This window comes from Meles meles, chromosome 18, assembly GCF_922984935.1.
Source record: "Meles meles chromosome 18, mMelMel3.1 paternal haplotype, whole genome shotgun sequence".
NCBI classification, from domain to species: domain Eukaryota; kingdom Metazoa; phylum Chordata; class Mammalia; order Carnivora; family Mustelidae; genus Meles; species Meles meles.
Window position 1 is genome coordinate 40,166,037 of NC_060083.1, and position 25,379 is coordinate 40,191,415.

Genomic DNA, 25,379 nt, shown 5'->3' on the forward strand with positions numbered 1-25,379 from the left:
TTTGTCATAAGCAAATAAAATGCGGTTAAGCTGTCTCTTTCTAGACAGACGACTCTTTGCTTATTAAGGTTCGGAGGGAGGATTCTGCGAGGCCGGCCTCTTTCCTCCCGCCTAAGAAGGTATCGTTTTCCTCTGAGGTGTTTAAAGCTTTAATGAGTCTAATTTTTTGCACAGATGTTTCTGGGTGTTTGCAGGTTTTCAGAGTATTTTTATATTACAAAGGAGCTAGCCGGTGCCATAGCTCAAACTCTGACAAGCAAATAGATAATCAAGAAGACAAATGGCCTCTTTTGTGAAGCCCTGCTCCTGTATTAATTTTCATTTTCTTTCTCATAGAAAGTATCGAAAGTATGACTGGGGACCAAATAGCTTTCTGTCTCTGAGGTCCCAGTCACCCCTAGAATGGAGTGGGGGAAGGGGTTGGGGGTGCCGATGACCCTCACAAGATTTGGGGCAGCACCCAAGAGAAGTGCTAAGGTCTGAGGGCTCCAGCCTGGGGTGGGGGGTGGGTTTCTCTGGTCTGTGGCAGCCTGGATACTGCCACCCGCCTCCAAAAAGCTTGGGGCTCAAAAAAGCATCCGCAATTAAAAGTCGTTTTCTTTCCGGTCGGTCCTGTCTCCCTCCAGAAAATAAACATAGCTGATTCTACCAGCGCGTTTATTGTTATTTCTTTTGTATTCCTCCCGTTTGCAGCGCCTGGGAGTCTGAGGCTGGGTAGGGCCCAGGACACATGGGCCCGTGTCCACAGAGCGGGAAAGGGGTATAGAACGGGCCCGTGGAAATGCTTCTGGAAGCCTCATAAAAAAAATTGCCCAGACCTGGAGGCTCAGAGCTGCGAGCTTTGTTTTGGTCGAATCGCGGTGTGATGTTTAAGCTGCCCCAGGGATGCGGCTGGCCTTAGTGGAGGGGGAAAATAGTTCTTAAAAAGCATATGCCCCCCCCAGGAATGTCTCTATAGAACCAAATCAAAGCTGCTCCTTGGAAGGTATGAATAGAATAAAAAAAGATTTCTATGGAGCTTAAAGTTCACAGCCATTCTGTGTAGACAAGAGCTAAGAAAAATGTGAGAATTATACAGAAAACCATTAATCACTTCTTTTCTTTAAATACGTATCCTCTCTCCTTTGTTATTATTCAACAGCAAATCTCCGCAGACCGGCTGTTGGGGGAAAAAAGTGTTAGCTGGCTCTCCGGGATCTGCAAGGGGGAAAAAATTTGGAACCATAAAGTTGAAAACTTTTTTCTCTCAGTTTGGAAGCAGCCCTTCGTCATGAATGGGATCCGCGGAATTCGGGCCAGAGGAGGCGAGAGGCGCAAAGGTAACAAAGCCCCCGCCTGGGCTGTCTTTTTTTTTTTTTTTTTAATCGTTTTATGAGCTCTTTTTACAAAGGAAAGAAGAAACTCTCTCTCGCCTCCTTTTCCTTTTTCAACTTTCTTCTCGGGGGTTTTTTATGGTGGATGCTTGGGTCAGATTTGTTGCCTTTTATGATGACGGATGCTTGGGTCAGAGGGAGAGCGAGGGGCCTCACACCTGGAGAGTGTTTGAACTGCTTGGGACTGAGGTGTCAGAGCCCCTGAAAAACCCCAGAGAATGTTGTTTGGGAGGCAGCTCAGAAGGGCTTTTCGGGTTTCGGAAAATGCAGGCGGGCCTGGAGAGCTCCAGCACGCGTGTGTGCAAGTGTGCGTGTTTCGGGACACACACATGTGGCTGGTGTGTTCTGTGACTTTGCTTGTCTACACTGGGGGCTTGTGTCCCTTATGTCTGTTTACCGGGGAGATGTCACTGCCGCCTCCTGGAAAAATGGAATGCAGTTCTTGGATGGAATGCCCCAGGCTTGGAGCTGGGTATAGGTAGATGTCTTCGTTTTCTTTCTTTCTTTTGTTCTTTCTTTCTTTCTTGTGTCTAGCATGGGATTCTGGATAGATATTTGCAACTCTGGAGCAGGAAACTGTTCCGTTTACAGGCAAGGTTCGTTGGTGCCAGAATCTTCCTCTTCAACTCTGCTCCCCCCTTCTTCCTGGGGGCTCAGTGCTCACTTTGGTTTCCTTTTGCTCTCTTGTTTTGGGGGTTCTGTTCCCCCTTTGTGGGGCCCTGCTTCTGAGGGCGAGGGAGCCAGTGGGCTCTGGCTCAGACCTGAAAATGTGCTGGCCCTTTTACCCTGGGGCTCACTGAGGGTTTGGAGGCAGGAGGCTGGCAGGAGAGAGAGTTCATGGAGAGGCCACGTTTTCTAGGCGATTAGCTCAGTATTAGAACCACAAAATGACCTCGGAAGCCCCTTGACCTCTCTGAGACTGGACAGTGTGCTGCTCCTGGCTCCTGACTGCTGCCCAGGAGGGAAAGTCAGACCTCTGCCGGGAGGGCCCCTCCCGGGCTGTTGTGTGGCCCGCCTTCTGCATCTCCCTCTGGCCCCCAACCCCTTCTTTGCTATCTGGGAATCTCTGGATTGTTTTTCTGTGACTGTCCACTGGGGAGAAAAGGAGTAAAAATTTTAGCTCAGGGAGACAGATAGGGGAGGGAAGTAGGGTACTGATCTGGCCCTCTGTGTAGAACTCCTTTCCCAGGCCAGGTTCTAACCGCTCCCCCTCACCATGTCCAACTCATCCCTCCTTTCCTCCTTCTCTTGGAGGGAGCTGAGGGAGGAAAGACAAAGGGAGGTGAAAGGAGAGGTCCACAGGGCTTCAGAGCGCTAAGGGAACAAGCCTCTGGGTTCTAAAGAGAGGGAAGCCCCCCCCCAACAGTCCCTTGGAGGCTACTTTCTCTCCAGGTCTCAGATCCAAATCCGCAGCTTCTCAACCCATTTTCTGAAGTTCCTTTGTTTAGGAAGCTAATCCTAGAGTCACTTGTGCCCTCTTCCCCTAATCCCCAGTCCCACCCCCTCGACTCACAGAGGCCATGGCTGCCTCCCCACCAGAGGAGCAAGAGAAGTGGGAGAAGGGTCAGGACAGGCTGTTCTGCCCCTTTCCAGGAACAGCTCTGCCACATTAACCAAAGTTTTAGCAACTTTTAATTTTAAGAGATGGGTGGAGAATTTGCTAACATGGAGCCTTTCCAAATCTCTATTCTACTCTGATTCATCTTAAAATCCACACCAGCAGTGGTTATTTTAGGAGATAGAGACAAAGAGAGACAGACAGACAGACAGACAGACTCCAGCTGGGAAGAGAGGAAATGTTCCTTCAGTTAAAACTAGGAGAGACCGAACCTTGCTGGGATGTGTGTCGGGTACTGATTTGCATTTTGTAAATTGTCTCCTGTACCTTGAGGACTCTAACTCAGGCAAGAAATAACTAGTATCTGTTGGTACCATCTCCTTTGTCCCTGAGTGGGGAAATCACGTAGGGGCTGGAGGTCTCAGGCAGGAGAGGGAGTGAGTAGAAAGGGGGCTGGGCTGCTCCTGGGCTGCAAATGTTTTGGGGCTCATGTCAGATGTGCACCCATTACTCATAAGGGCAGATAACCTATTGTGGGCCCTCTAGAGGCCCAGGTGAGGAAGCTGTAGTCACCTGGGACTTTAGGAGCTGCTCTCTGCTGTGTGAGGGGTCCATTAAAGGGAAAGAGGAGGAAAACAATGGAAGGGAAGATTGGGATTCATTCAACGGTTTCAACCACTGAGGCAAGAGCTTCGAGATTTCCCTATTCCCTCACTCCTAGACCCCCAGTCTCTTCAGGGCTGAGCACCTCCAGCACGCTCCCCAGTTGGATGGGCTCACCTTCTAGAATTCCAGCGGCACCCCTCATCTTTGCCCTCTCTTCCCTTCAGGTCCCTGGGCCCTTGCCGCTGGCCCTCCTACTTGCACCTCTGGAGACAGAGGGGCTGCCCCAGTCCTGCCCAAGTGCGAGCGAGCCGCCCGGGCAGCAGGGCCGGTGGTGGGTCTCCCAGGGAAGAGTGGCACGCTGGGGAGGGAGTCTGGTTGGAAAACAGAGTTGGGAAGTTTCCCAGCGTGAGTTGAGCGCTGACGGATTTGTGATCAGCCATAAAACTGGAGCGTTCAGATTCGTAAATCAATCTCGCCTTTCTCGCAGAATGAACGTTCGCTTTATCGGCAGCAAGAAAGCGCTCCACTCGCGCTCAGGCGCTTGTTTATTTGAACATGGACATTCCCAGGATCCGAAAAGAGTGTGGGCATTTTAACAGGACCTGCCTGGCGTGCCTTCCTGTCATTCTGCTGTTTTCTTGTCCTTAAAGACAATTTCTCGCTTTCAAAGACAATTTCTCGGTTTCAGAGATTGCTGTCTTCCTGTGCTCCTGCCTATTTCTTCCTTCCTTTCTCCCTCTCTCTCTATCTCTCTCTGTCTCCCTCTTTTTTTTTTTTTTCTTTCAGACTTTAGTGGACTGTGTTCCTATAGGGGACCATTTGTAATGGATCCGTGGCCAGGATCTTGCAAGGAGCTGCCCGGGCTGGAGCCAGGCTCAGGGCCCACATCGGGAGCAGGCTGAATTCAATACCAGTCTGTGTTTTGTATCTGAACAATCAAAGCCGACCACCCCCCTACAGAGTGCGGCCCCGCTGGCGCCCCACCCGGGCGTCAGGAGCAGGGATTCCAAGGAGAAGGCAGGGGCTGCTCAGCCGCCCCAGCTGGAACTTACTAGGGCCGGCAGGCAGGGTGGCTGTTTCTTTGGGGGAATTGGTAAGGCATCTGGGTCCTCAGCCACCTCCCCACTGAATTGTTTTTGGTTGGGACATTTCCAGACAAACCAGTGGTGACACCTCGGCCCCTGCTCCCCTACCCTAAGCTGAACTTGTTCTCCTATCCTGCCTGCTCTGACGGCGTAGGCCAGGCTGCTCCCGGAGCTGCTGAAGATAAGGTTGGGAATGTGCCCAGCGGACGGCTTCTCCAGGAATGCCTTTACTGCTCCCTTTTGCACTCCCACCCCTCCCAGTGGCCCAGGACTCCAGTTCTGGTTGTAACTGGTCTGCAAGTTCTGGGGCCAAGCTGTAAGTGAAGGTTTGGGGGATTTTTGGTTTCGTTTTGTTTTGTTTTGTTTACATCTGGGACGAAGGCGTGTGTGTCCCTTTCTCCCTCTAGGCCTAGGGAATGGATTGGTCCTATCATCTCTCTGTTTAACCCTTTATTATGAGATTCCCTCCCCACCCCCCCCAATCTTTCCCCATCGATCAGGCTCCATTGTCTGCTGATTGGGAGCTCAGGGTACTAACACCTGGGAAATAGGGACCCCGGGGCTCCCAGGCTAACTTCAAAGCTTCTTTCTTCCCTTTCCTTTCCCTCTAGTTGAAATCTTCGGCTGTCTTCACTGGTGTGTTGGGGGTGGAGGGCGTCACTGGTTTGGGGTGTGACATAGGTAGACAGACACTGACTGTCCACTTCTTTTGTGTAGACACCTTAGTCTGGGATCTGTCTCTAGAGCGTATGCTTAGTTGGTCACTAGAATTTGATTCCCTGGGATGGTAATAACACAGGGGCGGGGGGAAAAAAAAAGTCCCCCTTGCGGTTATTCTCAGCTGTGGGAGCTCCGGAGTCACCTCTTCATCCTGTCCCTTTTCTGCCCCTTCCAGAGGTACCACAAAAGATCAGAAGGAGAATTAAACCCAGAAGCCCCATTCTTTATATATATGTAACTTGGACTTAACAGAAGGGTTTCTTTTGAAGCTGGTCCCTTTAGAAAGGTTGTTGGTCTTTCAGGAAGGGGGGAGTGGGCCCCATTAAGATCAATATCCTAGGAGTGAGAGAGAGAGAACGGAGTTGGGGGGAAATCTTGAGCTTAGAGGATGCAGAGAGAAGAAGTGGGAGCTGAGAAATCCAGGGGCTTGGAGCAGGGCTCCGCGTCCACCCCACCCCCTCCCCCCAGACGCCCCTGCAGACTATTTCTGCACCTCCACGAACTAAGCAGAAGCAGGAGGAGAAGGGAGAGAGGAGAGGTGGGCTGTGGGTAAGTGTGTGTCTGGGGGCGGGGAGGTTAGGGAGCTATAGGTAGGGTAGGTATAGATGGGAACGTAGGAGAGAGGAGGAGAACTCACTACTCTTCCATTGGTGGGGTGGGGGGGGAACCTATTTTGCAGGAAAATTTCTCCTCCTGAAGGGGAAGGTCACAGTGGTCCTCTGAGTCTGAAATCGAAAGACCCCCTTCCCCCTCCTGGTCACGTGATTCATTAAATAATTAATGCCGAGGTTGCAGAATAGATATGTATTTGTCAGGAAAATCGCAGCCTCGGTCTCCCTGTTTCTGACGTGCAATTCAACTGTCCTTTGAAAAACAAGCCTGTACCCCGAGAAAAAAAAAAGAGAGACAGGGGGAGAGAGAGGGAGAGAGAGAGAGAAAAAGAGAGGGAGGCAACAATAAAAGAGCCCCGCAGCCGGAGCCACACCGCGGGCTGGGGTATTGTAAGTAGAAGGGATTTCTCACTACCTACCACGTCTTATATGTCCATGTAAATTTATTGTTTGTTATTAATGTTATTGTCGTAAACTGTGACAAATAGCCATCTTCATTTCCTGCCATTTCTCTTCACACGGTGCTCTGTGTGTTTATACCCATTGAGGCATTGCATAGAGATTTTAGGAATATTCCTCTTCTCTCTCTCTCTCTCTCTCTCCCCCTCTCTCTCTTTCTCTGTCTGTCTCTCTCTCTCTCTCCTCCAACCTTTTTCTTGATTTATAGCAATATGGGGTGTCAGCTTCTCGACCGGCATGCCCGCCATTGTGTGTGTGTGTGTGTGTGCGCGCACACGCGTCTGTGTGTGTTTGTGAGCGAGTTGTGTTGTTTATGGCCATGTCTCCGATAAATCATTTCTCACGGAAAATGATGTGGAAGCTCGGCTATTTCTGCGGCCGGGAGAGACTCGGTCTCGGAGCCACTTCCTCCCTCTCTGCTCTGCTCCCAGGAGCTGGTTATTTCAGACGATTTGCAGTAATATATCAGCAGTTAATATGAAAGCTCTATGGCTGGAGGTCTTAAATTACAGCATCTGTGATTATCAATTAAGGCGAGATTTGTATAAATTTGGTAAACCAGAAATGCCTCATTGGCATATAAACCCAGTCAAAGACCACGACCTAATATAAAAATTATATTTGCAAGCCTGAGAGAGCCAACATTCCTGAAGCAGCAGACAGAGCTCCATTTTTTTCAGGCGTTCCCTTCCAGGAGTTTGGCTGCTCTGACTCCAGCCCAGGGTAAAGAGCCCAACTCTGAAGGCAGAAGGGGCCTGGGGGCAGGAGAGGTGTGTGTGTGTGGGGGGGGAGAAATGGCTGGAGTTGAAGGCAAAGATTTTTGTCATCCATGGGGGCCAAATTGAAGCAGTGGGAAGGGGCTGGAAGGATTCCGTTGTCGTACCGAAGTGTCATCTGTAGGATTGCCCTCTGTAGGATCGCAAGGCGTTGAGAGTGGAGAAAGAGCCCCCCAAATTGAGGGGAGATCATGGGGACAGAGGGTGAAGGGCAGGGAGAGAAGCTGAAAGCCTTGGCTCCCCACCCTCCTGGCTAACAAAACAAGGAAATGAATTCACACCCCAGTAGCCTTCCTTCGACCTCCTGAAACAAAGAAAGTTTCCTAGGCAGTGAGGGACTCTGTGTGTTTGGGGCTAAAGCAGGGAGAAGTTCTCTAAGTTTCTCTAGAAAAGAAATGCTCCCGGAATCAGGTGGTCCCAGAGAGCTGGTGAGGGTTCCAGGACATAGGGTGTGTTCCCCTCCTTAAGTCCCCCTCCAAAGAGGGAGCAAATGGGGTGCAGATTGGCGGGGAGGAGAACTGGTAAATTTCCCTTTGGGTTTCATGTGGGGGTCCCAGGCCCTCCCCATTAGAGAAGAGCCTGATGGTCAAGAGCAAAGCCAGAAGTAGCTTCTGGGGACATTCTATACTGCACCCCAAAGTTGTGGTGGACGAGGAGGAGTAGAGGGCCAGAGCCTTTGCCAAGAACGGTGCAGGCTGTTGGCTTTTCCTTTGCTGGCTGGAGCCCGGCCAAGCGACTTTATAGGCACTATTATCCATGATATTTAACTCTGCCTGCTAGTGTAAACCTTCGAGGAGAAAAATTAGAGTGACACCGTGCCCAGGTGTTAATTATTCATAGCATCAGCCTCATGGCGTGGCAGTTTAGGCCTCGGTCCTGGAGCATCCAGGAGCTCGCTCCCATGCTCTGCTCCAAGGGGCGCTGAGCCCCGTCCTTGTTAACCGGCAGATTTGTGGGTAGGGGGTAGAGGAAGCTTCCCAGATTGGGAGTCTGGGTTGAAAAGGGTTTAGGGAAAAAGAGAAGGAGAGGTCAAGACCCTAGGCTGGGATGGTTGTGGTGTTACCTAGTCTGGATAAATGGAACCGGGGAGAGTGTGGATTCAGGGGCAGCTTTGATGGGACTGGAGAGTGTGGGGAAGAGGGAAGGTCCTGGGGAAAGCAGACTTGAGGGGTTGGGGGCTCCAGCCCTTCAGGCCTCTTTCAGTGTTGGAGAACCCCACACACACTAAGTGTGAGAGACACTCAGTGTGAGAGGCGAGTATGTATTTCTCTCTTACCTGAGAAGTTGTGTGTGGGGGGGTGTAAATGTGGGGAGGCGGACTTCGCCCCCAAAGCAGCATTCCAGAGCTTAGGCACAAGTCTTGGAGTCCCTAAGAAAGGGGGGAAGGATTACCTCTTCCTGGGAGAGGAGGAGGGACACAGGGAGAAGGAAGAGGGTAGACCCATGTTTTATTAGCTTCTGAATTCAGCATGTTTTGGAGGATGAGAAACAAAAGGGGAAAGCTGAAGGATTTGCTCTCTGGGACAGGTCAGAACTAAGGGTGTGAGCTGGGAACCAGTCCTACAGGCCTCTACCCCTGTGTTACCAACTCTGCCTTCTTCTCTGTCTCCCCTCGTCCTGCTGCCTTTGCCTATGACATGGAGGTCTGATCCCCCCTCTTTTCCTCTCCATTCTCTCAGCCTCCTTCAGGTCCTTGTCTCTTCTGGCCCTGGGGATACCCTCTCCCCTTCCCTTTCCCCAACTCACACTCAGAGTCTTCCCTCCCCGGAGAAAAAAGTGGGGAGACCATCCCTCCCCATCATTATCTTTAAGTTGCTGGCTCCTTGCAGAATCTCTCTGTGTAAAGGCCTGATGCCCTCTATCCAGGGATATAGGCCTGCTCTCAAGTCAGTAAGTCTGGAAAGAATATATATATATTTGCTTTACTTAGCCATGAAGTACCCTGGCTCTTATCTGTTCTCACATATGCACCCCATTTGCTTTTGTGCTGTCCAGGGGATGAGGCAGAATGTATTTGGTGGAAGGGGCTTTCGGAAAGCTGCTGAGTCCGTCTTCTGTCCAGACTCTGCTGGTGTCCTTCTTTAGTAATGGTAGTGTTTATCCCCATGCCTTTTAGAAGCCAGGCTGCCAATGCTTTAGCCATCAGAAGAATTGGATAAAAAGATGAGGAGAGAGAGGATGAAGGAAAAAGGGAGGGCCCCAGAGAGAGAACAAGCAGCAGGATCCTTTTCTAAGAGGAGAAGTTAAGGCAGAGCCCAAGGAGAAGATGACAAGGAGAATAAAGACAAAGGCCAGTCAGAGTGGCAGGGAGGCTGTCCTGGGACAAGGAACCCCGCAACTTGGATGGGCACCGGGCGCCTGCACACACACACACACACACACACACACACACACACACACACAGAGAGTAAGTGAGAAGGAAGGAACTAGAAAAGAAACCACTCACTTTGCCCCCTTCTCTGTAGAAGAGAATGTCTTTGTGATGGAAGGATGTATTTCCCCTGCAGATGAAAGTGCCCTGAGGCCAAGGGCTCCACACTGCCCCAAGGAGAGGAGCAGCCTAATAAGTGAGCCCAGAAGTGATTTCTGGAGATACTGCTAAGTCTTCCACGGGCTCAGTTCAAACTCACAGAAGACAGAGAGGCAGAGTATGAGAAGACAAAGAGGCCCCGTGAAAGGGACAGAAACAAAGATGGTTAGAAAGGCAGAGGGGGAGAGAGAGAGGGAGGGAGGGAGAGAGAGAAAGAGAAAGAGAGGGAGAGACAGAAGAGAGAGACATGTTGAAAGAGCCCAATCGCTCGGGGAGGGCAGGCACGTGGAGGCTCCTGGAGACTCCGTGCTTTCTTTCCAGGCAGCTGCCCACAGCCCGGGGGCTGACCCAGAAGGAACTGCCCCCTAGAGTAGGCCCTTAGTCGGGGGTACTAAATCAGGTGTGAGGCAGCTGGGGTAGGAACCCAAGTGTCAGGGAATGGCCAAGACTGTCTTAGCGGGGCAGTCTCCTCTTTCGCGGACCACCTTCAGTAACTTAATGGCTGGAATCTCCCAAAATTCCACGGGGGTGATGGGGTGGTGGTGGTGTTTGGGGTCAGCCGCTCACACCTGGACCCCAGAATCCTTCCTTGGCCTCTCTTCCCCCTGGCCGTTTTGATCTCTTCTTTCCCTCTTTAGGGCGGGGGAGAAGAAGTCGGTCTGCCAGCCGCCTAAGAACTTTCCCTTTCACCTCCAATCCACATCTCCTCCCATGAAGCCCCAGCGGGAACAAACGGATGCTACCCTTTCTGATCTCCTCCCTCCCCCATCTTTCAGGGGAAAAAAAGGAAAAAGGGAAAGAAAGTTCCTACCAGCCTAAGCTGCTTTAGAAAACTCCAGGGAACCTGGAAAATGCAAACCTCCCTTCTCCCATCCGTCCCTCCGCCCCCTCCCCCCGCACCCCTGCTCTCGCCCTCCACTGCTCACCCCCAACCCCCTCCTCCCGTCCCGTCCTGCCCAGAACTCTCTCTCTTCCCCTCCCTTCTCCGCTGGGCCGGACATATGGAACCCATTTCGCTGGTGACATTGAAGAGCCGCCCGTGCGCCCGCCTTCCGCCATGGCGCCCCCGGCGCCCCCCGCGCCTCGCCGTGCCCCCTGTCATTCTCGGCTTCTCTCTCCCGGCAGCTCGGCCCGCTCCCGCAGCCCCGATCCGGCTGCGTGCCAGGCGCGCCCGGCCGCCCGCAGCCGCACGCGGGCGGTCGCCGAGGGGGCGCCCGGGCTTCTCGGACCCGGGACCCCGAGCGCCCCGAGCGCAGCCTCCGCGCGCGCTTTGCCGCCCCGCGGCCTCGAGGGCCGAACAAAGCCGGGGGCGGGGGCTGGGGCAGGGGCGGGGAGGGGGCGAGCGCTTCCGGGCCTCTCCCCGCGCCGCCCGCAGCTCCGGGGCCTGCTGGGGTCTGCACGAGCGCGATGCGGCGGGCTGTGGCCGGGGCGCCCCCGCTGGGGCCCAGGGACCCGGGCCTGGCAGTCGGCTCCCGCGCGCCCGCTGCTCCCGGCTGCCCGCGGCCTGCGTCCTAGCGGGAGTCCGCACAGGTAAGTGGGGGCGCGGAGCCTGGCGGCCGGGATCCGGCGAGGGGTGTGTGTGGGGGTGTGTGGGGGTGGGTATGTGTGTGTAGGGGAGTCCCCAGCCCCCAGGTCTCTCTCCTGGGTCAGGAAAGAGGCCGGATCCCAATCGTGGAAGACAAAGATGGGAGCACCTGAAAGAGGCCGGTGGGTGCTGAGGGGTAGAGGGATGCGGGCGTGTGCGGGGCAATGTGGAGGAATGTGGGGTTGCACGCCGGGCCCCCTCCACCCTGTGTGTGGACAGGAACCGGGTTAGGGGGCGGAGGAGCTTTGTGGCTCAGGAAGGGTGTTGGAGACTCTGGAGGGTTTTCCAGGGGAGCTGGAAGCTGTGCGTTATGAAGGAAATGCGGGGGCATCTCCGGGGGTTGGGGGGACAGCTGGGCCCTGCTCCCACAGTCCAGCTGTCACTATGGTGAGCCTTTTAGCACCTGGCGGGTTTTTTGAAGCTGAAACTACAAGGGTTGCGGTGAGGCCGGGTGTTAAACTGAGAAGGTAGGAGAGGGGGTGATTTATGGCTTCAGAGAAGCTATGTTTATCCCCAGACTGCTCTGGAAACCAAAAACCAAACAGAGCAGAGGCGGGAGGAGCCCCTCTGCTAGGAGTGGGAGGCGATGCCAGCTTCATTCGCTGAGATTTATTTTCCCAGATGTGGGGAGATGGTGGGAACTGTTCCTTTGCAGGCGCAGGATGTGGTGGGTCTGTGTGATGTATCAGGATAGTGTGCAAGCATGCACACGTGGGAGTGTGTTTGTGTGTTGTGTGAGAGCGTTTGCACGCAGGGGTACGCGTACGCTCGGGCTGGGGCCCATGGGGGTGCAGCGTTGCTTTGTGAGTGGGCACACATGGGGGGGGGCTGGGAGGAAGGCTCGGTGTTCTCTGGTCCTGGTCCTCTGTGATGTGGTAGTTTAAACACATTTTGCTTCCCTGTGCCCTCACCATGGGGTGGTGCTGGTCCGGAATGTGCTTTCTTTCCGCCCACAGCCATGGGCAGACTGTCCACTTGGACTGGTCCCTCGCCCCTCTGGGCCATGTGCATGGGCTGCCTGATCTTCACTTTGAACCTTTAACTTTGCCATGGGAGGCTAAGGAATTAGTGAGCATGACTGCGTGGGAAGGAGAGGAGGAGAGGAGAAAAAGGCCCGGGGTGGTAGCAGGGCTCAGCGGTGTGACCTGGGCCTTGGCAGGCATGGGTTCCACCATCACTGCTCCAATTTTTCCCAAAGTCTCTGCTTGGGAAGGGGCAAGTGAGCACAAAGGGGAACAGAGCAAAAGAGCCATGCAGGATGCTGGGGGTTGGGGAGAGAAATATTTTGACCCCAGATACTTATTTCCTCAGGCCAATTGGTGGCTCTTGCATTTCTGTCTAGAAGCCTGGCTTTGCCTGGAAATTGTTTTGCATTAAATTTTCTCAGCCGCAGAATTATCTTTCCTCGCCTCCAGCTAAACTTGCATTTTTCCACCAGACACTTGGGCCCCGCACCAATGAAATCTGAGAGGAAGCGGCTGGGCCCTAAGTGGCCGTAATTTAATTGATTTTATCATAAATCATCAACTTGATGAAGAACCCGAGGTTTCAGTGAAGTAAATTGATATTAATGGGAGTTTCTTGAAATGCAAACTCGCTGCATTGTTGGGGCATCTTGAACTGGGGAGGTGGATTTCATGTGTCCCAGGAGCAGAGAGCCTGGACCTGGAGCTCGCAGAGCATTTAGGGGGTAGGAAAAGCGAGCTTTGAGGGGTAGCTGCAAGCAGACCGATTTCTGTAGGGGGGGCAAGGCAGAGAATGGAACTCTCTTGGGGAGGGAGCAGAGTCTGACTCTGAAACCTTCTTTCTGGCCATTTTGGGAATGCTGGCCTCCAACTGGGGGGAGGCAGCTGGGGAGGCTGGTAGGTGTGTGGGCAGAGTTGGGGGTCGGGTGAGAAGGCCAGGCTGGTACAATGGGTGCATTGACTCCTGGTTAAAAATTGCCAGGTCAAAGCCTTCCTCCTCTAATTATACAAATTAATTATTTACTGCTCAGGTTGCTGTGTCCAAAAATAGCACTTTTGATTTGGTGATGGAGATAGAGAACATCCCCCTCACACACACACAAGCACACACACAGAGTGGTGGTAAAAACCAGTGTATGAGCCTTGGTGGGGGCAAGAAGAATCAGGCTTGGGGTTGGTGCTCAGCAGTGGGGGTGTAAACATTTAATTCCAAGAAAAAATACTCTGCTTTTGGCAGAGGTGGTGCCCTTTATTGTCGGAACTCAGAGATTATATTGTCGCTCACTTTTACATGAGCACACAGAGAACCGCAAGTTGTCAGTCCAAAAAGGGAACTGAGAGATCATTTAGACCAACCCCTCCCCCTCCATGTACATGCTCTGGCTTTACAGAGGGGACACTGAAGCCCAAGGAGTTCAGATCACACAGCCAATCTGGAATGCCTAGAATCTAAGCCTCCCAACTGCTGAGCCTATGCCAAGTAGGACTTGAGACAAATCACTCTCTAGCTGTGAGCCTCAGTTTCCCTGTCTGTAACAATGGCAGGGGTTGGAGAGGACAGTGTCTGAGTTTCTCCCTAGGTCTGACCTTGGGAAACTCTCTAGTGCTTGGGAGCAGCTCTCTTGTATGTCCTGGAGTTTTCTTTTTCTTTTCTTTTTTTAAAAGATTTTATTTATTTATTTGACAGACAGAGATCACAAGTAGGCGGGTGCGGGGGTGGGGAGGCAGGCTCCCTGCTGAGCAGAGAGCCCCGATGCGGGGCTCATCCCAGGACCCTGGGATCATGACCTGAATTGAAGGCAGAGGCTATAACGCACTGAGCCACCCAGGCGTCCCGTGTCCTGGAGTTCTGAGGGTGTCTGAGCATAGAAGTTACTGCACGCTTGTTTGCAAATATTCAGGGAGTTTGTACGTGCTCAGAGCAGTGGATGGTTACTCTGACTGGCTCTAGGAAATCTGTTAGAATCTGGACCATTCCTCCTCTTGAAGGTGTCTTTATTCTCAGCAGAGAAGCCCAGGCTGAGAGCAATTGAGTTAGAAGTCAGTGGAGAGGGGCCAGCTAGCTGGGTTGGACTGGGATTGGCATTTGGGGGGTGTGCTAAGGAAAGGGGGAGTTACCCCTCACAGATGAAGGCATTCTCCTTCCCAGGCACTGGGCTGAGGCTGGAGTTGTCCAGATTTCATTTTTTGAAATTCTTCCTCCTCCAGCGCAGGGACTGAATTGTGGTTTCAGAATTTGGATTCTATAATGGTGGTCCACTGCCTGTCCCCCAGCCACACCCTGACCCCAGGGTCTTTGGGTCCTCTCTTTTTGGGAGAGGACACATCAGGGTGACACAGACTGTAGGTGTCTCCCAAGGGCAGCCAAGACAGGAGGCTTATGAGGTAGGTGACCCCCACCCTATTTTTGCCCTTGTTTTCATCTCTTTTCCCAACTGGAAGTAGATAAAATTCAAAAGAAGTGGGGGCTTCTCCAAAGTTGCATGGGTTGTGAGAGGGAGGTTTCTTGTAGGGTCAGGGATATGGGATGCCACTAGGGGACCAGAGGTTTCCAGACTGCCTTGGGAAGTGTGGATAGGTGCATGAGTTCTGGTGGGGGAGTGGGAAGAGATGGACACAACTTCATCTTTGGGGTTCTGGAAATCAGAGTCTCTGTTTTGAGAGAGAGGGAGGAGGGGGAAAAAGACACCCAAAGGACTGGCAAGTTCACACTCTGGCCCTATCCCATTCTGACTCTGGGGTTTTATATTTGGAGGCAATTCGGAAGGCCTTTCGCTGATTGGTCATTAATCCGGTGAGTTATTGTCTGCTAAAGAGAGGTCACTGGGAGAGAGACATGCAATCTGTCGGGAGAGACCTGCCCAGTCACTTGCAGTAGGCTGGGCCCCTGTTTCTCTTTTGCCTGCTTCTCCTTCCCTTCCCCAGCCACCCACCTCCTCCCTAAGCTGGCCAAGATTCGCTCTTTCTCCTCTTGCCCTCTCCAGTCTGCCCACCTTTGTCTCCAGGCCACCCGGGTAGGGTCTGCCAGGGCGGGACTGAGCTGAGTCTAGACGCTGCCGGCCCCGGATTCAGAACGGGTTCCAGCGCCAACCAGGCGCCCGCCTGCCCCTGTCTCCGGACTTGGCCCCGGGCGCCGCCGCCCGCTCGGTCAGCGCATCCAGGCGGCCTCCGTGGTCCCCGAGAGACACTTAGCGAACCCTCGTGGCTGCCCTGGTTCCCGCCCCCCCGCTTCCCTCCCGCGCCCCTCCACTTCAAGTGCGGGGAGAACAGAGCTTGCATTTTTCTTCTCCAATCGTGGCGGCCTCCCTCAGTCTTCTTTCGATCCCCGCTTCCGCTGAGCCGGGTCTACGCGGGCCTCCGCGGGCCGCACGGAACCTTCTCCTTCCCGCTTCCCCTTTGTTTCCTCCCGCAAGGGCGTCTTAGACAGGTGGGGGCTGGGAGTCCCGATACCAAGAGTCATCTTCATTAGCAATTTAATTTTACAACCGCCAGCTTTGAAATCTTTATTAATATGCAAGCAGAGATGGACGTTCCGGTGTGTGCGTGAACTCCACACGACTCCGCAGCCGCCACAAAGTTGGGCGGGGAAGCCGGAGAAGTGTGGGGCCCGGAGCCCAGACAGGACCAGGAAGAAACAGCTCTCGAATCGCCTCGGCCCCTGCTCCCAGGTCCCAGCTTCTCAGTGAGCCGGTGGGTGGGTTGAGCTGGAGGCCAGATCCTTGGTCACCCCAAAGCTGGTATCAGAAATCGATTTTAAAGGAGCCAGCCATTTTGTCCTTATTGAGAGGAGAGTTTTCGTTCGCTCTTTGGCGGATTTTGGGGGGGGGGGGATGGAGAACAGACATGATCCCTCCAAGGCCTGGAAAGGTGGGCAGCCAGGAAGGGCTCAAAGAGATTTAACTCGCTCCTTATCCCCTGGCACTGGGTACGGATTAGGAGTGGGGGAGGGGAGTGCTGTAGCGAGTGGGAGGGGAAAATATGCCCAGAAGGGGGCCATTTTTTCCAAGTTTTACCTTTATTATTAATTTCTGCCTTTGTTAGATTACCCTAAAGTCTCTATCTTAATCTTTTCTCAGTGTTTCTTTTTCAAATTCTCTCTCTCTTACACACACACACACACACACACACACACACACACACACACACACGGTAAGTTTGCCCAAATTTCCCTACTTGGGTCCAGGAGGAAATTGTTCACTCCTCTCTCTGGTCCACCCCTAAGTCATCACTTCCTTGTCAGGAGTGATAAACTTCTCTTCTCCCTCTTTCTCCAGACCCCCGTCTTCCCTCATACCCCTGTGATGTCTCCTACTCCAAGCCCCCCCCCAAGCTCCTCACTGCCCCGCCTTTGTCCCCTGAAGTTTGAAGGGTCCCAGCCTGCAGCAACAGCTCAGAGGAACCGGGCACCCTCCAAGTTGCCTGTTCTCCCACCCAGCCAGAAATCTCCAAGAAAGGAGGAAAAAAGACAAGAAAGAAACCAAACTGAGACGTAATTTCCTCCCAAGCAGTTCAAATGGGCTCTGTTCTCCAGGATAAATAAGAATCCCTCACTCCTTCTCCTACCGCATTTGGGGGGTGCGTGTCCTCTGATATTTTTCTCCAGGTTAGCTTTCTGGATCCCCAGTCCTCCTTTTCACCCCCACCCCACCGTGCCCCGGGGCTCCTGGTGTTGCTAGAAGGGACCACAATGGGTTGAGGAGACTCTGGGAGGAGAGGGGTCCTCCTCTGTCTTTGGAAAGCTCCTCCAGCCTCCCTCAGCTCAGCTCCAGGCCAGACCCTCAGGCAGCCCAGTCTCACAGGCCCGCAGCTGGCTCAGTGCCCTCTGGGGTTTCTTAATTCCTGGAGGCAATGCTGTGCAGCCCCACAGTGACCAGGTTCTCCTCTTCCCTCATGTTTGCAATGACCTTCTCTAGCTAGTGGTAGCAGCTTAGGAGAGCTGAAGGTCTGAGGTACATTTTTGACTTCAATTTCGGGGAGTAAGAGAAAAGACCCAAAGGTGCCCTTTCTCTCAGGCCTCCGGAAGCCTCCCTGGGCTGAGTTGCTAACCCACCAGGCCCAAAGCTACATAGGAACCAACATCGCAGGTCTCTCACCAGGGTCTAGAAATCTCAGGACAGGCTCCGTGCAGCCACACACACACACACACACACACACACACACACACACACACAGGCAGCCATGATGGCGTTTTTTTGAGGGGCCTGGCTTGAGTCTAAACATAGGCTTGGGCTTGGGCATTTTCTCTTCTTGTTACTCCTAATAAACAGAAAACTGGTTCCCACCCTCTATCCTCACCACTGCCCCCTTCCTTCAGCCACCAGCTCTCTAGGCAGGGGGGAGGGTCCTTGGGACATCACAGTAGGAGTTTCTGCGTGTGGTTCCCATTGCTGGAGGGCAGGGAAGCCATGGATCCCACCCACCCCCTGCTCAGCGAGGCCCCAAGAAACTGGCTGCCCCAGCCCACGAAAAAACTGACTTAGCGGGACTGAAAGCCGTAGGGGCAGGAGGAGGCCCGGGGAGCACTCTCTAGGAGAGTAGGACCCTTTCTCAGCTCAAAGCAGAGCTTGTGAGTAGGGTGTGAGGGAAGTTTTGCCGGACAAGGCCACCCTCTCCTGGAGGGGAGACAATAGCTAGAAACATCTCTCACCTTTGTTCTCCCAGTCCCATCTCTTCTGGTGCATCCAGATGGGAGAAGGCAAAAGCCAAGCATTCTAACCAGGAGGTCACAGGGTATTGGCTGGCTCTGTCTACTCAAAGTTAACAGGTTTTCCAAGCTGCCTTTGTAGAAAAGAGAGGCTCTCTGCCTTCTATTTTATCCCCTAAGCCCCGAGTCAGCAGTTAGGCAGAGTTGCAAACACTCCTGCTTTGGGAGATGTCCTGGTCCTCTTTTTGTCTCTCCTCCACCGGGAGTGGCTCTTCCCCACCCCCCCCCACCCCCCCCCCCCCCGCCGCCCCAAATCTGCAGACACCTACATTCTTGACTCATGGCTCCCTCCTACAGGCCTCCTCGCCTTTTTCTGCTCTTCTCAAACCCACCCTAAGAAAAGTTGAGCTTTTGTAGTCCTCCTCACTTGGGCCAAGAGCCATAAATCTTGCAGAGCTAAGAGAAACAAACAGGTTTGTTCTGAATAATAATAATAATAATAACTACCCTCCTCCTCTTCTGCCAGCGCATTTAAGATGAAGCCGTTTTGGTAGCTCTTCTCACCTTCTTAGAAGTACAAATGTCCTTATCACCCTTAGCCCCTTCTGCCTATCCGGAGGTGAGAATCTTAACAGAAACTTCTCCGTGAAGTTCTTACAGCCTCTGTATTGCCAGCCGTGTCTGGAGCTCCAGCGAAACAGAGTGCTCCTTTTGTCACCCTCCCCTCAACCCCCCTCCTCCTGCAAGATGGTCTGGATTTTTAAAATAATCACTCACCGCTTGTTGTCTGTTCTCAAAAGGGGGGGGGGTGTTTAAAAAAAAAAAAAGGAAGGTCTGGCTGCCCCCCTACCAGTTGGAAACAGCCTGGAGATTTGCGGGGAGAGAGAAGAAGTTGGGAGGGTGTGAGGGAAGAGAAGAAACAGACTGGGAGACTTGGAGTGGGGGAGCCAGGGCGAGAGGGCGGGAGACCCAGCCACCAGTCCCGGAGGAGTGAAACTACTAAAAAAAAAAAAAAAAAAAAAAGACAGCAAGCCCCCTTGCCACCGCAAATCAACGCAGAGGGGCACCTAGCACCCCCACCCCCCAGGCACCTTGGGTGCCTTTGACTAGGCCTCCCCACCTACTTCTCAGTTAGCATAATGGTTTAACCAGTGGGGTGCGGGGGAGCTGTGAAATCCATGGGCTTTGCCTTGCCTGTGCCCTCCTCTTCCTCCCCCGCCAAAATCTCAATTTAAAAATTTACCTGTTCCTAAAAAACAAAAACAAAAACCTCTACCTTCTTTCCTTTATCACTTTTTTTGGGGGGGCCGGGGGGGGGGTTAAAAAACGTCCCCCTCCCCCATCACCACCAACACCTTCTTCCCTCCTTATCAGGCATCTAAGCTTGCTAAAGGGGGAGTGGTGGGGGTGTGTGTGAGCTTGTGTGTGTGTGAGTGAGTGAGTGTGTGTGTGTGTGTCTGTGTGGTTTTTTTCCCTGTGCAAAAGCAGAGGCCATTGTTACGGAGAGTAGGGCGTACCAGTCTTGTAGGGCAACCACACTGTGGCGGCTTGGCCGAGCCGGAGCCCGGAGCTGGATTCTCAGCAAGCTGAGCCGCCCGAGCACCTTTCGGTCTTCTTCTATTTTTTTCCCCCGCTCCCCACCCCCTCCCTCCTGCGCACCCCCGCTCCTAAGCCGAGTGAATTGAAGCGGACGCCGCGCGGCTCCTCCGGCCGCTGTGCCCCTCGGGCTCCCCAGCCGGGGTGGCTATTGGTGGGGGGGGGCGACGCAGCTTTAAACAGTGGTCTTTTTTTCCTTTGCCTTCAAGGAGGGGAGATTTCTCGCCTGCCGCTCGCGCTGGGGCTCGATGTGAATATATATTATGTCTGCCTGTTCTCCCCTCGTCGGTGGCTAAGGTAAGCTGGACTGAAATAGGCTATCAGTTTGTGAATGGCGGAGAGTATGTCTCAATGATTTATGGCCCATATGACTCCAATCTCGGTTCAAGAAGAGTTCACAAGCTTTAAGCTTCCTTCCACGCAGCGACTCTCCTCTCTCTCCTCTCTCTCTCTCCCTCCCCCTCCCTCCCTCTCTCTCTCTCTCTCTCTCCCTCTCTCCCTCTCTCCCTCTCCCTTCTTGCTTCTCTCCTTTTCTCCTCTCTTTTCTTTCAGCAGCCAGATCCAGGGCTGAATTTTCCCCGGCTGCTAAGAAGAGCCTAACCTTTCTCTCTTTTCCTTTCTTGTTCTTTTATTTTTCTTCCTTCCACTAATCTTTTTTTTTTTTTTTTTTTTTTAAGTCCTGGAAGAGGGCCTGTCCCCTTTCTGCGGGCTTCCCCAGCTATTGTTACTCTCCCCGGCCCTTTTCAGGGTTGTGCCTGGACAGGTGGGGTTCTTGGGGCTGCTCACCGCCCTTCTCCAACGAGACCCTGGGGGGAAGCCGGGAGCCACCGTCTCCCTCCCTCCCTCCCTCTCTCTCTCCGGAGAAGCCATATGGAGCCTGGATTTTTCCAACATGGAGGCGAGGGAAATAGACACGTTTGGCTTGGTAGAGCTGCTCCCCACCCCCGCTTCTCCCGGATCCCTAGATCTCGGATCCCCTCCACACCTTAACCTCTTTTCACTGTCCCGTAAGCCGGGCCTCTGCGCCCTCCGGCCGATCCGGGCCTGCCAAAGTCCCGGAGCAGAGTTGCCAGGGCTCCTTTTAATTCGGTTACCTCCAGCGCCCAAACTTGCTGCCCTCAGCCCGGTGTGCTTGGAACCTGCGGCCGCGAGCCGTTTAGGTATCCTGGACGCTTTCTCTTCGCCTCCTTGGGCCAGCAGAGCTAGTCGCCAGCTAGCTACCGCGGCAGCCGCGTCCCAGACAGCCGGAGGCGGCAGCCAGGGGCTAGCTCCGTCCTCAAACCTCTGGGCCCTGTCTCGCCGCCGGCGGAATCTCCATTCTTTCCTGTTACGTCTCTGGCTTCTCCGCTTCCCACACTCGTCTGGCCTCTGTCCTACGATGGTTTGCAGGTTTATTGCAGGGGGAACGACAGGAATTTCGGCCCCAGGCGTCTAGTCAGATTATTGCTTTATTATCATCACCACCATCATCATCATCATTACTGCCATAACAATCATTTAGACTAAATAAAGCCAGGGCCCGGCCAGCCAACCCCTTCCATCGTTTTTTATTTCATTCTCTTCTCTATCTATTAATAACAAACTCAACTGATGCCTGTTAATTAATTCCCCCTTCATCCAGGGCTGCTCCGAAGCTAATTTTGGTTAAATCATCAGAGGCTAATGGTAATAATAATAAAGGGATTGGGTCAGCCTGGTCAATTGAACTCCAGTTCTTCTCCCTGGAAGGACCTGCTGCTTGACAGACCCATGTGTATTTCCCAGAAACAAATTCTTCCCAGAAACCAATCGGAACTCAGGCCTACCCTGACTCCCTTTTGAGTGTAAATCTCTGCCATTAAGAAGGGGATTTATGTGGGGGAGGGACATCTTTCACCTGCCCTCCTTTTATTTTATTTTCCTATCTTTAGTTTTCTTTGGAGTTGACCAGCTGGGCTGAATGAGATTTAAGGAGTCCAAACTCACATGTCAGAAGACAGGGTCACTCTGGAGGTTTTATGAAATGCGATGGTGAGAGATGCAGGAAGGCAGAGAGAAAAAAAATGCAGTCAGGAAGTTTTAGAAGAAATACACAAAATCCTATGACAGCTTGGAGCTTTATTTTTTTTCTGCACATTTTAAAAGTCTGTGTTAAAATAATGATTTTTTTTTTTTGTCTTGGAAAACTTCAGTAAACAAAGTACCCCATTTCCAACCCAGACAATAATATTGTTCTGATTGCTCTGTTGACTTTCTTTTTTGCCTTGGGTAAAGGTGTTCTCATTCAGGAAGCACTCTCGCATCTCTTGGTAGAAAAGTCTAACAGTTATCCAGTTTCTCTCTTCTTTTCTTCTTTTGGAGAAATCAAAGGAAACAGACTGTCAAGGAAAAGGGTGGGGAAAAAATTAGGTCTGATAAAAAAAAAAATGGAGCCAGGAGAGACTTGGGCCAAATGGTCACCACACCAATCAGGCGGGCCAGGGAAATGGAAACAATCCTGCTCCATTTGGGGGCCCCATGGGGCTGCTATCCAGTGGGTCCCAGACTTGGCTGAGGAGAGACTCAGACTGAAGGTGCTGGTACCTGCTGCAGGGCCATGGAGGAGGCTCTGTTCTGTTGGCTCTGGAGGTTAAAAAATCTTCAGGAAGTTTCTAGGTCAGGCTGTTGTTGTCTTCGTGAGGTGGGAGGAGAACCGAGAGGGCTCCTCACAGGAGAAGGTTCCCTGCTCAACTTGCTTCTCCTTCCTGTCTCTTTCAGAGATCCTCTGTCGTTGTTTTTTTTTCCTCCAGACTAGACTCTGCTTGGGTGAGAGACCTAGATGGACATGGAGGGAGGCAAAGACAGGCGGCAGGAGGCCTCTCAGCTCAGAGGAGGGTGTTGGTGATGCTTTTATTTTGGAGTCTCCTAGTCCCCCCCCCCCCCCAGCCACCCTATCCCAGAGCGAGGGGGGGCGGGTTGGGAGAGGGAGGCGGAAGAGGTCAGGGGCTAGCATGCAGGCAGGAGAGAGAAACGATGGCCTTTGCGGTAGTAAGATATTGTACCTAGGCAGTCCCCAAAGCAGTAGAAATGGAAATAACAACTGGTGGACTTTTTCCTTAAAATTAAAATAAGAAAAATCCATTTCAGGTCAGGAAAGTGGCGTCAGCATCTGCTTTGAAGATGTTGGGGTGGGGGAGAAGAAAAAAACCCTATTGATGTCAATTCCCTTTTCAGCTCCTAAGATGGATTCGAGCCCCAGTCCTCTTCTCCCCCTTGTGTCTCTTCTCTCACCCCGCAGGTCAGCCGCTCCCAACGGACTCGGGAGGAGGGGGGCAGAAAGGGGAGGGGGGGGGTCCGGCGCCTCACGTGACCCCCGCGGGTGCCAATGTCCGGTCGTGAGGGTATCAGGCTCTTGCAAGTTGCCACCCACTGCCCGGGCCTCGCCCAGCGATGCAGAAAGCCACCTACTACGACAACGCCGCCGCAGCACTCTTCGGAGGCTATTCCTCGTACCCTGGCAGCAATGGCTTCGGCTACGACGGTCCCCCCCAGCCCCCCTTTCAGGCCGCCACGCACCTGGAGGGCGACTACCAGCGCTCGGCGTGCTCGCTGCAGTCCCTGGGCAACGCCGCCCCGCATGCCAAGAGCAAGGAGCTCAACGGCAGCTGCATGAGGCCCGGCCTGGCCCCCGAGCCCCTGCCCGCCCCGCCCGGCTCACCCCCGCCCAGCGCCGCACCTACCAGTACCACTAGCAACAGCAGTAATGGGGGCGGGCCCAGCAAAAGCGGCACCCCCAAGTGCGTTCCCGGCTCCAACTCCACCCTCACCAAACAGATATTCCCCTGGATGAAAGAGTCAAGGCAAACGTCCAAGCTGAAAAACGGCTCCCCCAGCACAGGTACCAGCTCTCTGCCTTCCTCGTCGTCAGCTTTTGTCCGGGCCAGGAATGTCACTGTTATTCTAGCACCCAGCCCCTAGGCGCCCGGGCGGCGGCCTGGGAACAATATCAGGTGGCGGCGGCTGCGGCGCTTTGCCCGTACCCACCCCCCCTCCCCCCTGACGACCCCTGACCCCGCCGGCACCCTCTCCCGCCAGCCACCCTCCACCTGAGCTGCTGAGCGCTCTAGAAGGCCAGGTGTTCGCGCGGCCGCAGCCCTTCGCAAGGCCGCAGAGCCACGAGACCCGCCAGCAGACGCAGAGTCGTCAACGATTGATTATTATTAAGTATGATTACTGTGGGTATTAATCACAATCGCTCCGGCGGCCTGGGGTCCCGGCCCCCAGGCAAAGCAGCCTCTTCGAGCCGCACTTCCGCGCCCTGCCCCCCGAATGTCCAGATTCCTCCAGGGGTTCTCCCTGGCCGCCCACCTTGTCCATAGGACCCAGCAGGAAGTGTAGGGGTGGGAGCGTGGGAGGTGGGAGTTTTCCCAGAACCTGGAATTGGGGATGGGGGGAGAAAGCGTGCGCGCGAAAATCCAGCTCTAAATAAATGGCCATGCGGCTCTGTCTGCGTGACATGATCAAATTTTCATAAGCTGGGGCAGCAAGAGGAGAACAGGTCTCTTAATAAATGCCACTATTATAGAGTGTCCGCTAATGCGACGGGCGTTGGGGGGGTGCTGGTGAGGAGGAGGCGGGGACGAGAAGGGGAGGGCGGCGGGGGCTCCGAGTCCAGGCCTGGATTTATTAAGAAACCATGCATTCAATTTCGGCGTGTTCAGTAATTATCTTTTATTTCATTTTGTCCCCTTTCCACCCCTCCCCCTCGGATCCAGCGGAGGGCTGCGGCGGCGGCGGCGGCGGCAGCGGCAGTGGCGGCGGCGGCGGCGGCGGCGGCGGGGGAGGGGACAAGAGCCCCCCGGGGTCGGCGGCGTCCAAGCGCGCGCGGACGGCGTACACGAGCGCGCAGCTGGTGGAGCTGGAGAAGGAGTTCCACTTCAACCGCTACCTGTGCCGGCCGCGCCGCGTGGAGATGGCCAACCTGCTGAACCTCAGCGAGCGGCAGATCAAGATCTGGTTCCAGAACCGGCGCATGAAGTACAAGAAGGACCAGAAGGCCAAGGGCCTGGCCTCGTCGTCCGGGGGCCCCTCCCCCGCCGGCAGCCCCCCGCAGCCCATGCAGTCCACGGCCGGCTTCATGAACGCCTTACACTCTATGACCCCCAGCTACGAGAGCCCGTCCCCGCCCGCCTTCGGCAAAGCCCACCAGAATGCCTACGCGCTGCCCTCCAACTACCAGCCCCCTCTCAAAGGCTGCGGCGCCCCGCAGAAGTACCCCCCAACCCCGGCGCCCGATTACGAGCCTCATGTCCTCCAAGCCAATGGGGGCGCCTACGGGACGCCCACCATGCAGGGTAGCCCCGTCTACGTGGGCGGGGGCGGCTACGCGGATCCGCTGCCGCCCCCTGCCGGCCCCTCCCTCTATGGCCTCAACCACCTTTCCCACCACCCCTCGGGGAACCTGGACTACAATGGGGCGCCCCCTATGGCCCCCAACCAGCACCACGGACCCTGCGATCCCCACCCTACCTACACAGACCTCTCCTCTCACCATGCGCCTCCTCCTCAGGGTAGAATCCAAGAAGCGCCCAAATTAACACACCTGTGATGGGAGAGGGAGGGTGGAGGGGTGAGGCCATGGGGTGGATGAGACCCAGAAGGGGCGCCGGGTCGAGGGGCTCGGGGAGGGCAGCCTGGAGGTCTGACGGAGAAGGCCAGGAGGTGATAGGCAAGCTTCCTGGGAAGGCCAGGCCTGCAGCTCCTTTTCCTTCCCCTGGCCTGAGAAGTTGCATTTTAAGGTCCTCCAGTCCCTGTTCCATCTGCCTGCCAACCCGTTGGAGAGGAATCCACAGCGGATTATGGAGATGATTCCATTAACCCTAGGCCTCCAGCAATACCCAGTTGGGATTCTAC

The 25,379-nt window shown here is 54.0% G+C and overlaps 1 protein-coding gene and 1 long non-coding RNA gene across 6 annotated transcripts in view; one reads left to right on the forward strand and one right to left on the reverse strand.

The window, feature by feature from the left end:
- Positions 1-25,074, forward strand: HOXB3 (homeobox B3). Of its 2 annotated transcripts, XM_045984504.1 has the most exons (5): positions 1-119; positions 1,142-1,319; positions 19,718-19,805; positions 22,765-23,364; positions 24,242-25,074. In XM_045984504.1, exons 4-5 carry the CDS (start codon positions 22,917-22,919, stop codon positions 25,072-25,074), a joined length of 1,281 nt encoding a protein of 426 aa, XP_045840460.1. In that variant the 5' UTR covers positions 1-119; positions 1,142-1,319; positions 19,718-19,805; positions 22,765-22,916. The 2 variants fall into 2 exon arrangements, with proteins under 2 accessions (XP_045840460.1, XP_045840461.1); XM_045984505.1 differs by lacking the exons at positions 1-119; positions 1,142-1,319 and adding an exon at positions 11,144-11,248.
- LOC123929170 overlaps positions 24,344-25,379 on the reverse strand; it is a 7,716-nt gene continuing 6,680 nt past the window's right edge. For 2 of the 4 annotated variants that reach the window (XR_006815894.1, XR_006815892.1), the window contains exons 4-5: positions 25,018-25,068; positions 24,346-24,479 (exon numbers count right to left, since the gene is read on the reverse strand). This is a non-coding gene — a long non-coding RNA (uncharacterized LOC123929170). Of the gene's footprint in view, positions 24,480-24,995; positions 25,069-25,379 lie in introns of all 4 variants that reach the window. The other 2 variants (XR_006815895.1, XR_006815893.1) reach the window with 2 other exon arrangements.

What these genes read in the sequence shown, in the direction of transcription:
- HOXB3 (XM_045984504.1), top strand. Translation starts at nt 22,917, where the DNA reads ATGCAGAAAGCCACCTACTACGACAACGCCGCCGCAGCACTCTTCGGA. An exon ending in AAACGGCTCCCCCAGCACAG is followed by an intron (nt 23,365 to 24,241) that starts GTACCAGCTCTC and finishes CCTCGGATCCAG; the next exon opens with CGGAGGGCTGCGGCGGCGGC.